Source organism: Phaethon aethereus, assembly GCF_964289735.1.
Source record: "Phaethon aethereus genome assembly, chromosome: 5".
NCBI classification, from domain to species: domain Eukaryota; kingdom Metazoa; phylum Chordata; class Aves; order Phaethontiformes; family Phaethontidae; genus Phaethon; species Phaethon aethereus.
This window is the reverse complement of record NC_138579.1, coordinates 20,075,971-20,093,869: the sequence shown is the minus strand read 5'-3', so window position 1 is coordinate 20,093,869 and position 17,899 is coordinate 20,075,971. Positions and strand designations below refer to the sequence as shown.

The 17,899-nt window shown below is 39.1% G+C and overlaps 1 protein-coding gene across 1 annotated transcript in view; it reads right to left on the bottom strand.

Moving 5' to 3' along the window:
• The window catches only part of NRDE2 (NRDE-2, necessary for RNA interference, domain containing), a gene marked incomplete at its 3' end in the record, with an annotated part of 37,497 nt that overhangs the window by 19,425 nt on the left and 173 nt on the right, over positions 1-17,899 (bottom strand). Inside the window, exons 2-6 of the mRNA XM_082000996.1 lie at positions 10,571-10,679; positions 7,003-7,227; positions 4,725-4,874; positions 971-1,433; positions 424-826 (exon numbers count right to left, since the gene is read on the bottom strand). Coding sequence (XP_081857122.1) covers positions 424-826; positions 971-1,433; positions 4,725-4,874; positions 7,003-7,227; positions 10,571-10,679 — 1,350 coding nt within the window. The remainder of the gene's footprint in view (positions 1-423; positions 827-970; positions 1,434-4,724; positions 4,875-7,002; positions 7,228-10,570; positions 10,680-17,899) is intronic.

Here is a 17,899-nt window from a genome sequence, read left to right as displayed (position 1 = left end):
AGATTTCCCATATCCCTTCTCTTTTCTGGATTAAAGTAATTAACTATAAAACTGCTGAAAAGGAGAAAATTGTTTCTTTCACAAGCAAACCTTTTTTTTTTAATAAATATTTTGCAAAGATAAAGCACATCTCTTGTCACGATTGGAGAATTGCAGCCAACGGCCATTTGTACTGCAAACTGCTCAGCACATTAGACTTTACTGGATGTTATACCACAAATTCTCCTGGGGAAGAAAAGCATCTGCTATATCTGTATTTGGTTGGAATATCTGCTTTAATTCTCAGCTAAGAATCATGATGCCCAGCATTTTGAAGAAAATAAAAACTTCCTGTAATACATAGGAAAGTCTATTCTTATAGAGAATGTAGTCAACTCCTACAAAGACCATTCTGACCATAACATGAAATAGAAAGAACCTTACCTAGCATAGCTTCTTCTGTGCCAGGCAGTAGAGGATGTGATACCATGCTGCCATCCTTTACAGCTGCCAATGTAGTCAAACATTTTCCATAAAGACTATTGATTTTTGAAACAGAAAAGGTAGTGAACTGACTTTGACAGAACAGGAGATATTTCTTCCACAGCTCCGCATTATTGGGATGTAAGAAAATTAGCTTCTGCCATTCTTTGATCAAAGCTGGTGGTTCCCAGAATTCTGTGCAAAGCTTCAGCCTGGCAAGTTTCAGATCAACGTTACCTGGATTGCTCTCAATTGCCCTCTCTAGAATAGCCAGCTTCTTTTCTAAAATAAACTTCAGTGATTTTCTTTTTACTTCCTGCTCTCCCTTACTGTCATATGGGCTAGGTCCTCTCATTAATTCATCCTTAAAACAAAAAGAAAAATTATTACAACATTAGTAAGAATCATCACTAGAATCACAAGAATGCCGATGTTTGTGAAGATGAATTAACAGCTCATTCTTTATTTATTACTTATAGTAAGCAACCAGGTCTGTCAGAACACATACCTGAAAAGAAACAAATTCCATCCAAGCATTAATATCTCTTGGGTTTTCTCTGACTTTCTTGTTATGTTCTTCCACTTTTGTCATTAGAATGGAGTTAATGTTTATCCCAGGCTCTTGAACTGTTTGCTGCATATTTACATGCTCGTGGTCTGCACTCTTGCACCCTTTTCCTTGTAGCCACACTGTAGTTGATGGATCATAAACCCCAAGAGGATTTACCTCCGTTGTGTTGGAAGGATCATCAGTTTCCATTTGGAAAACTGGTATAAAAGCAGTTGGGTCAGATGTAGAACTCTTATTGCAAACAGGAATCCCATCTGTGTTCAGCATCTTCACATTGTTCTTTGTGAAGTAGCGCTCAGGTCGACTCTGTAATTGCTTCCTTTTTGATGCAGACCTGTCCCAAGTTATACATTGTTTCTTTGCATCTATGCCAAGACAGGACTCTCCTCTTCTTTTGTATCTTAGAAGGAAAAATATAATTAAGCATCTTCTAAAATACAGGTTAAAAAAAGATACCTCCTTTTTGAAAGAAAGCATGGAAGTACTTTAATCCAAATTAACCCAAATACTGTATGCATAGAGTTTCAGAAGTGTAAGAACTTGGTAACTTGCTCCTTATTTAAGACTTAAATTTACATGTTTTTTCAGTGCCATCACCACTTTTATTATACCAAGCTTCCTCTGAGTTCAACAATATCTGTCATACTCAGCAGAAGAAAATTCTTTTATTTCATCCTATCATTTTAAGCCACGCAGACAAATGTGGAGAAAGAACAACAGACAGCATTATTTAAGACTATTTAGATTAGATAATTTTAAACTGAAAAATCAGACACCAGTAGTTCAGTCCAGTAATATCTTTCTATATCCCTAAGCCTCTACCCATTTTATATGCCAAGAAGTGGGCAGTGGGGAGGAAGAAGAAACACAGACCAAGTTCATAAAGGCCACAATAATCCTATGGATTAAGAAAGGTGTATCGGGTCTGCGTAGCAAGGTTTTCATAGCAGGGGGGGCTATGGGGGGGGCTTCTGTGAGAAGCTGCTAGAAGCTTCCCCTATGTCCAACCGGCTACAAGATGGACCTGCTGCTGGCCAAGGCTGAGCACATCAGGGACAGTGGTAGCACCTCTGTCAGGGGAAAAAAGACCCGCGCAACTGCAGCTGGAGGGAGGAGTGAGAACGTGAGAGAAACAGCTCTGCAGACACCAAGGTCAGCAAAGGAGGGGAGGAGGTGCTCCAGAGCAGAGATTCCCCTGCAGCCCCTGGGGAAGCCCATGGCCGGCTGTGCCCCTGCAGCCCATGGAGCTCCATAGTGGAGCAGATCTCCACCTGCAGTCCACAGAGGACGCCACACCTGGGGGATGCCCAAAGCAGGCTGTGACCCCATGGGAAGCCTGAGCTGGAGCAGGCTGCTGGCAGGACCTGTGGACCCGCGGAGAGAGGAGCCCAGGCTGAAGCAGGTTTGCTGGCAGGACCTGTGACCCTGTGGGGGACCCATGCTAGAGCAGTTCGTAAGGAATCACAGAATCACAGAATCACTAGGTTGGAAAGGACCTTTAAGATCATCAAGTCCAACCATTAATCCAGAACCACCACGTCCCCTAAACCATGTCCTGAAGCGCCACATCCACACGTTTTTTGAACACTTCCAGGGATGGCGACTCCACCACCTCCCTGGGCAGCCTGTTCCAATGCCTGACCACCCTCTCAGTGAAGAAATTTTTCCTAATATTCAATCTAAACCTCCCCTGGCGCAACTTGAGGCCATTTCCTCTTGTCCTATCACTAGTTACTTGGGAGAAGAGACCAACACCCTCATCGCCACAACCCCCTTTCAGGTAGTTGTAGAGAGCGATAAGGTCTCCCCTCAGCCTCCTCTTCTCCAGACTAAACAACCCCAGTTCCCTCAGCCGCTCCTCATAAGACATGTGCTCCAGACCCCTCACCAGCTTCGTTGCCCTTCTCTGGACACGCTCCAGCACCTCAACATCCTTCTTGTAGTGAGGGGCCCAAAACTGAACACAGGATTCAAGATGCGGCCTCACCAGTGCCGAGTACAGGGGCACAATCACTTCCCTACTCCTGCTGGCCACACTATTCCTGATACAGGCCAGGACGCTGTTGGCCTTCTTGGCCACCTGGGCACACTGCCGGCTCATATTCAGCCGGCTGTCAACCAGCAACCCCAGGTCCCTTTCCGCCGGGCTGCTCTCCAGCCACTCCTCCCCAAGCCTGTAGCATTGCATGGGGTTGTTGTGGCCAAAGTGCAGGACCCTGCACTTGGCCTTATTAAACCTCATACAGTTGGAACTGCAGCCTGTGGGAAGGACTCATGTTGGAGAAGTTTGTGGAGAACAGACTCCTGTGGGAGGGACCCCAGGCTGGAGCAGAGGAAGAGTGTGAGGATTCCTCCCCCTGAGGAGGAAGGAACAGCAGTGACAACGTGATGAACTGACCACAACCCCCATCCCCATCCCACTGCACCACTGGAGGGGGACGAGGCAGAAAAAATTGGGAGTAAAGCTGAGCCCAGGAAGAAGGGAGGGGTGGGGGGAAGGTGTTTTAAGATTTGGTTTTCTCATTACCCTACTCTGATTTGATTGGTAATAAATTAAAATTCATTTTCCCCAAGTCGAGTCTAGTTTGCCTGTGACAGTGATTGGTGAGTAATCTCTCCCTGTCCTTATCTCAACCCACAAGCTTTTCAATATATTTTCTCTCCCCTGTCCAGCTGAGGAGGGGAGTGATTGAGCGGCTTTGGGAACACCTGGCATCCACCCAAGGTCAACCCACCACAAAAAGAAAATACCATCTTAAAATATTACCAAGAAATGTCATTTCAGTGGCAGATGTATTGACATGCATTGCTAAAATAACACTTCTCATCTCAAACAATAGCTGACAATCCAAAGGTGGCAGAAAATTGGAATGGATTGTAACCAGGCTATTTTACTGCAAAGGTATACACACTACAAAAATAAAACCCAGAAATCCTCCCTCCTCCACAAATAATTACTTTTCATATATAGTAAATAATATTCCTTGAGAACATCAAGAAGTGTACATACATAATGCCCAAACACAGCGTAGGCTGCTTTAGACAGGCTTCTCTATTAATGCTGGTCATCATAGTGCCAGTAACCCACTAAGAATGTTGAAAATGCAATTTCATCTATACACATTTGAAATGTAGCAATGCATAAGATACCCTTTGGTACAATGTCTGTGTGATCTAACACAGAATCTGTTTGCTAAGAAAGTACCTGCATGGGTTTTTTTGCAATGATGTAAAACTACTCCAGTAAGTAAACCTCTTGACAAATCTAGTATGAAATAGTCAGTACCTCCATTTCCCTTTCAGATGCAGAAATGAAACAACAGAGATCAAAAGGGGCACTTGCCCAAAGATATCTAACACAGAACCTGGGATTTCTGACCTCAAAAATCATGCTTTTGAATCTGTCCCATGCTGCCACCTCCAGATGGCAGTTCTACAAGTTCACATGCCTGCAGTTTACTGCACAGAGAATGTTTTTAAAAAAATTAGTCATGTACTTTATATTATTTCATGGCATCTTTTGCCTTTTAAAATATTTATGCCCAGTGTAAAGTCAAATTTTGAAATAAACTATTCAGTTATCTTACTTTCATCTTCTACATAAAAATTTCACAGCCAGACTCAAGTTAGTGAATTTTGAGATAGTGACTCTGTGGTAATTTGAGTACTAATAGAAACCAACATATTGTACCTTGCTATATCCCCTCGATATAGGGATTTGTAGGCCCAGTTTGCAGGGTCTGGTTTCTTGTCTATTCTGAAGGTTTCTGCTGTGAAAGCCTGGATATCATCAAGCCAAACAGAGTGATTGCTGGTAAGATTTGACGTTTTCTTATCTAGACTGCAGAAAAGGAAGAGAAGTATATTCTAATCATTTGTGCACATATTCAGCATTTACAAAACCTGGGAAACATTACATTTCTGTAGTTCATAATAATTTAATTTACTCAAAGTCATGGTACATGATCTATTATTGCAAAGTCAGTCACACACTCAGAAAAAAAGAACTAGAAACACTAATAGGACCATTGAAACAAAACACAAGCACTCCTTGCATTTCCATAAATTGGATTTACAATTATCAAAGGTAATAACCAGATTTAACCAATCAATTACTTGGCAAGCTGTAATCTAAAAGCCATATATTGCTACTTCTAAAGTTTACTTTTGTCTTAGTAGGATGCTACAATTAAGAAAAAGAGGATGATCTGTAAGGGGATTATGTTGATTAGCTGTAATTATACCCATGCAATTGATAAAACAGTGTGCATTGGAGTGGTTTATGGATTAGTCATACAAATGAACTTAAGTGGAAATGCCACCTGCCTCCAAATGTAGATAACTATGAGCTTCCAATCTGAATTCATGTAAGTATGTATGTAAATATGTAACTTAGTAAATGAATTTTATAGCCTTGAGAAGCTTTCTACAATTTCACAAGACCTATTGCATTTAGAGCAATTCCGTGGTTCAGGTTTCAAAAACAGTCTACTGACAACTCAATATTCCTTCAGTATCAACAATTTATGGAAAGAAGTAAAAATAAACACTCTGAAAGAACTTCAACCCTTTCATTTGGGCAAAGCACTGGCTAGCTGGCCCAGTCTGACAAACAGCTGATGAACCAGGTTCAGCATGTAAGTCCATTCCATCCAGCCCAGACACCCCCAGCAAAGACATGAGTGACTGGGCAGAGCAGAATGGTCTTCACATCCCAGTGATTTTCACTGTGCTTCCTCACAGCCAAATAAGCCTTAGGCACCACTAGCCAACAGCAGTGTCTTCATAAGGGAGGAGTTGAGTGTGGCTAGAGGCATCAGACAATACCTCCAGTACCGCTGCCATTCTTCCACAGGGAGACAGTGTCAAGATCCCTTGGCATAGACACATGCTCACAAGCCTGTGCTCTCAGCGCCTGGTTAATCTGCCTTGAGAAAAGTAGTAAATCGGGGGAGAGTCAAGGACTTCCTGGACTACATCCAGCTGTAACAATTCCTCAATGTCACCAAATCCTCACTCTGTCCCCAGGAGCAGCTGCAATGCTGTGAATTAGAGCCAGAGCTGCTGATGCTAAAGAAAAAAACAGGAACTAGGGAATCAGAGAGAGGCAAAATGGCTGTTCAAACTAGCAAACATGATAAGAAACAGGGAAAGGTGACTTACACAGCCAGTTAGATTGAGCCCCTTTAAATTAAATGATCAAAACCCAACAGACTGAGAAAAGCAGAGCTCAGTATGCCAAACTCAGTGCATTCACAGAACCTCTTTTACTGCTCTAAGATGATGCTAGTCACTCCATATCTATTTTCTTGTTCCATAAAAAAAAAAATGACACCTCCACTAATTACACAGTACTTTAGAGCTCCTGGAATTAAAAAAAAACACCTAGCAAAACAATTTCAGTTGTTCCGATACCCATCTAGATGTACCATGAGCAAGAAGTATGAAGCACACACCATAGAGCAATAAATGGCTGGACATAAAAGAAATGTTAAATCATGCAACAAACTTTGTCATAATATGAAAAAGAGGAAATGTTAAGTCTGTGAGGAGGAAGTTATATTACACACAAACCCAGCTGTATATTAAGACTTCTGCACTAATTGAGACTAATGTTTAATGTAATTCCTCTCCAAACTCTCCCAAAAGAAGATCCACAAAGGGAAACAACATGCTTGCAAAAACTCAACATAAGCCTCTACATGTCTTTAAAAATACATTTTGTTACCACCATACCATGCTTTGCTCTGCAGAACAGTACTTCACAGAGTATTTTAGTTACCCTTTTTCAAATATGATTAAACAAGTGGTTCTAATTTTATTTTCATTGCTTTGAATGCAGGTTTAGTCATATACAGCTTAGAAAAAAAAACCCACCAGTGGTCAGAATTTCATTCATAAAGTTGAAGACAAGTACAAAACCACAATGAATTTAGATTTTGCATTAATTTGTATTAATAAACACATACTTTGCTGCTGCGTCCTTTTCGTGATTTCTGCCACTTCCGGCGGCTTTGTCCTTGATGTGCTTAGTGTCCAGGTCTGATTCGCTGCTACCGGAGTCCCCTTTAGTTTTCTTTTTTGTCTTCTTATAGTGGTGATGTTTTTTCTTTTTCTTTTTCCTTTTCTTACTTGACTGTTCCAGACTCTCATCTGTATCACCTTCCGTTGACAACTCTGATCTTGAAGTAGTCCTGCTTGGAAACAAGTATATATATATATACACATCTAAGTAGTAAAACTGTAAAGAAATACTACCATAAGAAAGTTCAGAATCATTTTACTCTTTACCTTTATTTTTGGAGAAGAGAGTTAGCAGCAACACATATAGCGAAAGTGATATAAATCTGTATTAAGTAACAACTATATTTTTTCAGCTGCTGCAATTACTGACAACCATTATTAAAGTTTTAATTGTCAAAGGCATTTTGATGTGTGATCTGTATAAATATCCATCTGTTATCATCGACAAATTAAAGAAGATGAATGAGCTGGTAATATTTCCTAACTTTGCTAAGACAACTTAGGTCAAGCTAAAGGGATGAGAAATCTTTCAGGGTGGCCTCCAAAAGAAAAAAGTCTGCACTTTTTTTCCTTCTTTATGACTTACATATGAAATATCAAAAACACACTTTTAAAATCAATTCCAGATTAGAAATTCAAAACTCACCAATCAATGAAGAATTTTTGATGATTACTGAATTAATGTTATCAGATAATACAATGTAGTAACAAACACTACATGCAACAAACAACTGACTGACTGAGAGACCACACAAAGGACAGATAGTCTTGACAAAACACGTGTATTATTGTACATACACTCCCATACTTAATAATCAACTGAAATAATGGAAGTCTTCTCTAACCCTTAATTAAAGCACAAGCTCTTTTTAAACAGTTTTTCTAGAATCTTTCAATAAAAGGAGTGACAAGTCTCAGTATTCCTAATATGTCAATAAAAGAAAATGCAGCATTTCAGAAGCAAGGCACCTCAAAAAAAACCCCCAAACCTTACAAAATTTATTTAAAGGCAACAAGAAAAAAGAAGCCATGGGAGAACCATTAAAAGCAGGCCTTTAAAACAAACACATGCTCCCCCCCCAAAAAATAAACCCCCCCCAAAAAAACCCCAAACCCCACCAACTATGTTAGAGTAATTAGTTTTTATTGAACTGAGAATGTACCCTAGTAATAGGCAAAAAGATCAAACATTTCTCTGTACACTATTTTTTTTAGTCTTTCTGTTTCAAAGATTGATTAAATATGGTGGGTTTGCTATGTCATTCTACCTGAATGGTAATTTGTAAATTCCTTAATTTTATTACATCAAAGTCCTGAAAAGATCTGAAAAAATATAAGCAGAATATATGACTGATAAACACATCAGTGACTGCATTTCAATCACACAAAACATGTAAATGTAAGAATAAATACACAAAAAGATGTATTCAGCTGTAATTGTTACTATATTCTATATAGTAGCACTTTTATCACATTCTGTACAGTATCACTATTCCATATAGTATCACTCTATATATTCAGATACACATTCTCTATCATGACTACCCACAGTCATCGTAAACATATCAGTTTGTATCAAATAAAAAGTGACTAAGTTTTTTAACTTGGCAACTGCAAGTTGATCCCATTAATTATTAAATGCTAATAATAGTGTAGATATGCCAAGTATAGCAACTATTCTAGTGAAGGTATTAAAACTAGTTCTTCAGCAAATATAGCTGCTTAAAGTTCATTTTTCTAAAAGAATGTATCATCTTTTTCAGTGACCAGCATGTTCTACACAGCCGCACGACTTGAAACATGTAGTATTTCATTAATTCACATCTTCAACTTGTTTTTAAAAAGTAAAACACTTGACTATGAAATAGCTGATTGAATGGGTTTTCACAGAGAAAGCACAATGATGATGCTTAATCTTCACATTATTTCAAGGGTCACTTAGGACATTCAAAAGCTAATGAAAAATCATGATCACTCATTTCCCTTTCCATTCTGAAATAACAATGATTTAAATGCAGCTGTGCGAAAAAGAAAATGGGAATGTAATTGCATAAGTATAATTTCTCATTATTTTAAGTTAAAGGACGTGCAAGCATTATTCATACTCTTACACACAGCTCGGTTCAAGCCTTTTTAAATCATACAATCATAGAATCATTTAGGTTGGAAAAGACCTTTAAGACAGTGGGATCGAGGACACCACTGCTGAGTGGTGCAGCTGACACACCTGAGGGACAGGATGCCATCCAGAGGGACCTGGACAAGCTTAAGGAGTGGGCCCATGTGAACCTCATGAGGTACAACAAGGCAAAGGGCAGGTCGGGGCAAATCCCGATAGCAATACAGGCTGAGGAATGAAGGGATTGAGAGCAGCCCTGCTAAGAAGGACTTGGGGGTACTGGTGGATGAAAAGCTGGACATGAGCTGGCAATGTGCGCTCACAACCCAGAAGGCCAACCATATCCTGGGCTGCATCGAAAGCAGTGTGGCCAGCAGGTTGAGGGAGGTGATTCTGCCCCTCTACTCCACTCTGGGGAGACCCCACCTGCAGTACTGCGTCCAGCTCTGGAGCTCTCAGCCCAGGAAAGACATGGATCTGTTGGAGAGGGTTCCGAGGAGAGCCACAAAAATGATCAGAGGGGTGGAACACCTCTCCTATGAGGACAGACTAAGAGAGCTGGGGCTATTCAGCATGGAGAAGAGAAGGCTCTGGAGAGACCTTACTGCAGCCTTCCAGTACTTAAGGGGGGATTATAAGAAAAATGGGGACAGACTTTTTAGTACGGCCTGTTGCGATAGGACAAGGGGCAACCGTTTTAAACTAAAAGAGGGCAGATTTAGACTAGATATAAGGAAGAAATTTTTCACAGTAAGGGTGGTGAGACAGTGGGACAGGTTTCCCAGAGAGGTGGTAGATGCCCCACCCCTGGAAACATTCAAGGTCAGGTCGGACAGGGCTCTGAGCAACCTGATCTAGTTGAAGATGTCCCTGCTGATTGCAGGGGGGTTGGACTAGGTGACCTTTAAAGGTCCCTTCCAATCCAAACTATTCTATGATTCTGTGATCACCAAGTCCAACTGTTAACCTAGCACTGCCAAGTCCAGCAGTAATTCATGTCCCTAAGCACCACATCTACAGGTCTCTCAAATCCCACCAGGGATGGTGACTCAATCACTTCCCTGTGCAGACTGTTCCAATGTCTGACAACCCTTTTGGTGAAGACATTTTTCTTGATATTTAATCTAAAACTCCCCTGGCGGAACTTGAGGCCATTTCCTCTTGTCTTATTGCTTATTAGTTGGTAAAAGAGACCGACACCCACCTCGCTATAAACTCCTTCCAGGTAATTGTAGAGAGAGATAAGGTCTTCCCTCAGCCTCTTTTCTCCAGGCTAAATACTGAACAGTGGTATGAAAAGCAGCCCTAAAAGCTCTGATTTTGGTCTCACATAACAAAAGATAAGCAGGACAAAAGAAAGAGGCTATTTTAAAAGATATTGAAGTATATTCTACCTTATTAGTGGCGATTTTTCAGGGATGAGATTTGCAACTTCTGTAGTGCGCTGATGCAGTAATAGTGCATCTTCCGTAGAGAAGCTTGGGTTACTAAGCCAGTCCAATTCTGCAGGTAAAGAAAAGTATGCGATCAGTAAAAATTAGCTTGCTATGCTATTTAAAGTTGGGGGTTAATCTAGTCAGCAGACAGTTATATTCACAGCAAATGTCACTAAATCATGTGCAATAATTGAGCATATCGGAAAGCAGTCCATGAAATTTTCATTTAGCAGAACACTAGGTTGTAATGAGGTAAAATATTTAGGAGCTGGATGTCCCCTGACATCAGTCTAAGCTTTAAAACCCCCACTCTATAATACTACTTAAAAGTTCATACTGTAAGCAGATAAAAGTATATAGCAGTGTATGAAACATTAAAAAAACAAATCTGTCCAATATTTATTTTTGCCATGTAAAAAGTCTAATTTTATATACTTATATATTGTATAAATGTTACATATGCATAATTACATAAGAACTTGTAATGTATATCTTCATATATATAATATTATATATTAATTACAATTATTATATGCAATATAATACAGATATTTACATATTCAAAGAGTAAAACTGAAAAATTACAGAAGGACATAAATGAAAGGTATACTTAATGAATGTAATACAACTTATGCAAACCTACAAAAAATGTACTTTATTCACTGTACAGAAAATATTTTTAACACAATTTTATTGACAGGGACACCCATTACTGATAAGAATACTCAAGTGTTTTATACAAGGTCAAAACATGTCACTGGATTCTGAGTTCTCTAACCACCGGAATAGCATTAGGCTTTTAAATAGTGTGAAAAAAGGGTAATTTGGGCTAATTTGGATATATTAACCAGCATTAAGCATTCTGCATCTAGACCTCAGCCATTTCAGTCATTGATACTGACAGGATGTGGAGGGGGAATTTTTTGCCATCATTTTACTGATATTAAAAGTTCTATAATAATTTTCATAGAGATTTAATTTCTAGAATTCTTTTAAATATGTGAAATTTTCTAATGTATTAATCAAGAAATGTTATTTCACATAAACATTGAATTTAACAGCAGCCTCTCTGGTGCCAGATCACAGGAGGTAAAAAGAAGAACAAATTTGGTCTCCCTACCACTCCTCCATGCTCTTTACAACTATTTTTGCCACGGTGTTCTTCCTGTCACACTCTTGCCTTTGTGCTTTTGACTACTCTGACCTCTAATCCTCAAATAGCATGAACTCATCGTCTAACAAGCCACACATCTCCCCTCCTTCTAAAGTATTTCTTTCAGAAATAGATCTTCATACCAAAATTCTTTCTTCTGTCTCATGTCCCTGACTTGTTGTCCACAAAAGGATTTAAAATGGAGCAGGCTGCAAAACAGTTTGTTAAGCTACGTTAAAACTCATCAAGAAGTACATAAAATCGAGCAAAGCTCCAGTTGCATTTCCCAAGAGACTGCCCCTGCCACCAAAGACCAAAGGCCCCCTGAGGAGGGCCACCTTTCCTGGTTCGTCTCAAACCTCCAGCTCTGTGCAGAGGAGAACCCACAATTCATGGCACTGTCAGGACCACAACGCACCTCCCATGAGCGCCCCAACCAATACACTGCAGAACACTGCCATGCATCATCTCCCAGCTTACCAAAATGTGGGATGGAAACTGAAAAATAAAAATTCATCTGTGTAATATATACACACATTTCTGTAACCTTCTGCCTGGCAATCAGAATCACCAAACCTCAGGCAAACACACTACCCTACTTTGTTGCAAGTGAGCATGAGGTATTTTTTCTTCCTTCCAGGAAAATACTTAAAGTATATTAATGTAAAATTACAGTAAAAACTGAAACCTTAAAACCACAATCCTTATTTGCCTATTTAAAATATGATAAAAATCTAATATTTAATTTAAATTAATCCACCCTGGCACAAACACTTTCATTTTAAGTATGTGTCTATGATTCTAAAACTGTAAATTTACCACAAAGCGCTCTTCCAAAACCTGTGGTGAGCTTAAAGGAGAAAGATTTATGTTGGATAATATCCAAGCAACATTTCACTCACCTATTGAAACAATTATTCCCCCAATGGAGAATAAAGTGTTATGCAACAATAAGTTAATTTCGTATTTCGATCCTGTAAGGGATGTATTAAGAAACAATCTAAAATCAGAATTACTTCTTAGAAGAACTGTATTTCATATTTTCCATGAAATACCAAAATGTTTCTCATGGATAATTCTGTAACCATTACATATTTAAAACACACAGGAGTTAAATAAATTCACATACCTGGTAACTCCATAATCAAACTGGGAGTTAATAATTCAATATGCACCATGCAGTATACCGAGTGCTGCTTTATACCTGAGATTTCTGAGGTCTATTTCTGAAATGTGATATCGATTTTTTAAAATATTATCTTCCTTATATTCAATTATTCCTGCTTATTTTGGTCATGAAGGCAGGGTATAAAAGAATGCAGGAGCAAACTGCAACCCCACAATGTTTTTCCACTGGTCACACTCTGGTCTTCCTTAAACATAGACAAATTCAGAGAAAGCACAATAGACCAGAGCACTCCAGATTTCAGTAAATGCAACTAATCTGTGCATAAAGCCTTTTATTTATTTACAGAAATAAAGGAGACATTTAATTCCCTTAAAAAAATAAAAATCAATCTTTGTTTTGATTTGGGTTGTATTACCCAAATCACCTAACAAAACAGAAAAATTTACTGGTTGCAGAGTCTCTGGTGTAAAGGTGTATCACATAACAGAACAAAACTGTAACTTATTAGCCAAACAGATCTCCTTAAACTTGTTATGGTATGTGTTCCAAAGGTATACAAAACTTACCTAATTTGACTTTGGCACAAAGTAACATACTTAAGGCACAAAGATATTCTCTGTAGCCTTTGACCTTCTCTTCTTTTTAATAAAGCATTGTTTCTCTTTGTAATGTGTAATAAATCATTTATTAGCATTATTTTTTTGAAGAAATAAATTCATCATAAGGTAGTTCTGTATTGATTTGAATGAAGACTTATGGTTCAAAAATCACTTGAAATATATTAATACTAAAACTCATGACACAATAAAACACTGGGTAACTTTTTTTTAAAAGTAAGCTTGAAGGCAGAACGAAGTTAAATAATTTGCCTTCAGTCATACAGTCTCGCTGATAACAAATTTCAGAATTCAAGACTTAATATTCAGACCATTAAGAAAAAAAGTCTAAGATGTTTAACTTTTAAGATCTTGATTAAAGGTCTTTTAAAATGCTGTACGCATCAAAACAGGCTTTTCATTGATTTCAAAAGCATAATATCAGGTCCTCCAAAGATTAACGCAGATAGTGCATTTTGTAATATTATTCATGAGTGTAAACACTTGACATACAGACCAGCCCAAACTAGGAAAAAAAATGTTTGTGTACAGCAACAAGTATGCTAAATTTTATAACCTTGAGCCTTATGGCACTACAGTGCCAAGTAACTTCCAAATGTAGATACAGATCCTTAGCAGGACTAAGAGCTTCAATCTTAAAAACTGAAAAACAGAAAGGAACTGATACATTTCTTTTTAAAATGGCATTACTGATCACATTGACAAAATGAACAGAGAAGAAAATAAACAAAGCAAGCAGTAAAGCTCCAGCTGTTTTGGAAGAGACAATAAAACATGGGGCTGACCAACCATATAAATTTCCCTGAGGCACAAAACACATTTGAAATAAAAGAGGCTACACCTGAACTTGCCGAACAGTGGAAAGCACTTATCTTTATATTTCTCTGTTTAAAAGGCTGTTCTAAGACCAGAACCACATTCTTAAATAAAAACAGTGAGTTGGCAACATTTTCATTCCCCTCCTCCTCCCACCGAATTAATCCTGCAGCTGAAGGATGAAGCCTGGATTTCTGAGTTGTGTCCTCCATCCTTTACGCTCCCTGCTGCTGCCACAGCTTCAGGAATTATCTGGGTTCTCTAGTCCCTTCTATAGTACTTTGCCACATTCCTTAATTATGGGCTGGGCAAGAGGCAGCCTGTGCTTGTCAGATTGTGATCTCCAAAGATGTTTCTTAGTTGGCTAATATACAGATGCGCATTGCCAAGCCCATCTATCCTGGTAACAGTTCAATTCACGTTACAGCCTCTCTTGTAGCAGTGGCACTTTATCTAGATTTATCTTTCCTAAGCAAATGTATATTTTTCACAGACCTCCTATAGTTTTGCCATTTCTCTCTCTCACCACAACAAATTCAACGGAAAGGGTTAAAACTCCTGGGGAGGAAGAGAGAGATATTGATGAAGTAGGCTGGCAGACAGACACACAGCAAACATGCATGAGATCCATTTCCATAGGAAATTTGCCTTAAATATATCAAAATAATGTCTATTATCACTATTAGAAACAAACTTCACAGATGTCATTTTGACTTAACTTTACTTGAAAGTATCTGTTATTCCCCTACAGATGTGAAGTCACTCACTAACTTGGTGCAATACAATTACAACAGCGAGCACAAGCAAAATAAGGTTTAATTTTTTATATTTTAAATTATTGTTTTAGGGCCTCCAAGGAAAACTCACCTTGAGAAACTGAGTCATAAACATTAATCCCCTGACAGTGCCTGTAGCTTGGCTCTACTGAGCAGATGAGATCAAATTCCATTTTTAAAACATTGAAGAATCACACTGCAAGAACCAACCCCTGTAGCACAGTCAATATGCCTCTGTGGCCACACCAGGGCCATGTTGAGAATTCTTCAACTACAGTATTTTCTGAGCAATTTAATCAAACTGACCCAATACTCTGGAAAGAATTGAACAGCTTTTTCCATTACGCAATGTTCAAGTCCAAACCTCCTTGTAAATAACATCCAGTTAATTAGTTAGCTGGATACAAGCATTTCAAACATCAAAATGCATTCCAAACTAAAATGCTACCTTTTCAATTTTTTGTTGTATTTTCTTGTCAGATGCCTATAAAGTTTAAGAATGTAAATCTGGCCTGTGACAATTATAAAGAAGATATAAAAGAATTCTTTTGTAATATGCATGTATTGGTTATTGTTCTACTCTACCAGCCACATTTATGAGGACAACAGTAGAAGCAATCCAATGGCATTCTTTTTATACTTTCCCAAGGAAAAAAAAAAAAAATAAATTTACAGTGCATGTCTACAGAGACAATTTTTAAGAGTTATACAAAGCCTTCTGTTGCCTCTCAGAATCCTGAAAAATCTGCTTTCAGCAAAAATCACTGCATTGTCTTACCTATAGAATAGTTCAGACTGTAAATAATGCTGTGCATAATGCTTACTACTGTCAGTAGTGTTATTACCACTGCTCTGTTCACAGCTACTGATGAATTTGTAATTTATCTTCTACCAAAAACTAATTAAGCTTGACAACGTAATTGTAAGAAACCATATACAAAATTACTTTGCACTCTAGAGGTTGCTGCAACTCAGCAATCTAGCAGGATAGGAAGAGTGTACAGCAATACTTCTGTTTCAGGCAGCACTTACAATTGTAAGACTATAAGACAGAGCTGGCCAGAGGAATGAAACATGGCCAGCATATTTACATTATTACCTCAACTTTTACAAGTATGAGGCAGTGTAAATGACTGCAAAAGACACGTCAGTTTTGCACATCATGTTAAATACAATGTACTCTGTGATGTCTGTATTATGATGGACTTTGGCTTCATATCAGCTCTGAGGAAAGTCATCTATCAGAGAGATACCAAAGTTGCTCATCAAGTTCTCAACTTCTCACAAGTTGAGTGTGTGAAATTTGATATATGCCACCATAAATGTGGTTCTGAGTTAATACTTAATTTTTGTAACTTATACTGAAATGTGGTCATTAAAAATGGAGTACAACATTGGCTAAAGCATAAACCAAACTAATTATGTTCCTTAAAGTTTTGTCAATAATTCTCATACAAAAAACTTCCAGTAGACCAAAACATAACTCATAAATAGTGCTAATAACTGAAATCTAGATCTGAAGGTCAGTCTTAACATCTTTTTCTGTGTAATCTGACCTTCCAGACAGGCGGTCTGCAGTGACACAGACTACAAATAAGAAACCTAGAGGCTAAATTCCCAAAGTTTTAAAATATAAGCAATGTCTTACTACTAGAGAGTTTTACTGTACCTCTGCCTGGCAGAGCAGCTCCTCTCTTCCTAGAAGCTGTAATCTGGGATCTTCTTATGTCCACTACTCCCTGCACCGAGTGTCATTACCAGAAAGGCTCATAAATGTGACTAGGACATATCTGTACTGGCAGACTGAGTATCAACAGCTGCAGTGCCATCAGGGAGTAATGCAGAACTGGTTAGAACTGTACTGCTAAAAGTTTCAAAAACTCACCATACTGACTGGGCCAAATATACAAGAAATCTAGCCTAAGTAAACAATTCTCTTAGTGTTTCCCCTTGCTGTGGTGTCTAGAGGATGGGCAGACTCAAAGGTGGCAGATGCTGGCAAGCAACAAGCATAGTTCAAAACATCGCCCAGTAGAATTAATAAACGTTGTGCATACTTCAGAGTTTGTCATTACACCAGATAGGGTTCTTTCCTCATTTAATTAAAGTACAACTTGCTAGACAGCAACCATGACAGTAAAAATGATAAACCGATTGATATTCTCACTCATGACCTTCCAAAAAATATCCTTTAGAAATAAAATTTGATTTAATAAGCAAAAAATGAGAAAACACTTTTTAAGTTATCCAAGGCTAGCATTAAAAAAAAAACCACCTCGTTTCCTACATAAAGTAAACGTTCTCCACCACACAGAAAGCTAACACACACGTATATTTCAAAGATGAGTATTTCTACAGCCATGCCTGCAGCACCTACCAGCAGATAGCTGGAAACAAATCCGAACACACCTGAGAACCCGCCAATGAGCAGCCAGCACCATTTTTATGGGAATGCCCCTATTTTGGGTTCTCCCCAAAGTGACCTCACGGAGAGTAACTTTATTTCTAAATATAACAGCTTTATTCACGGCGGCTGCGAGATGCCTTGCGCAGAGGACGCCTGCCCGGACAGACGAGCCCCTCTGCCGCACTCCCAAGCCTCCAGAGCTGTTGGACACACACCGCTGCTGCCGGGGCCCTGGGCCCCAGCGGCAGCACCGCCCACGCCGCAACGCCGAGGCGGAGGCAGAGCGCACCCGGTCGGCAACGCGGGGATGCACGGGCAGGGCTGGCGGCCGGAGCAGGCCCAACGAGGCGGGCGGGAGGGCCAGAACGGTGCCGAATGCTCCGTGTGGA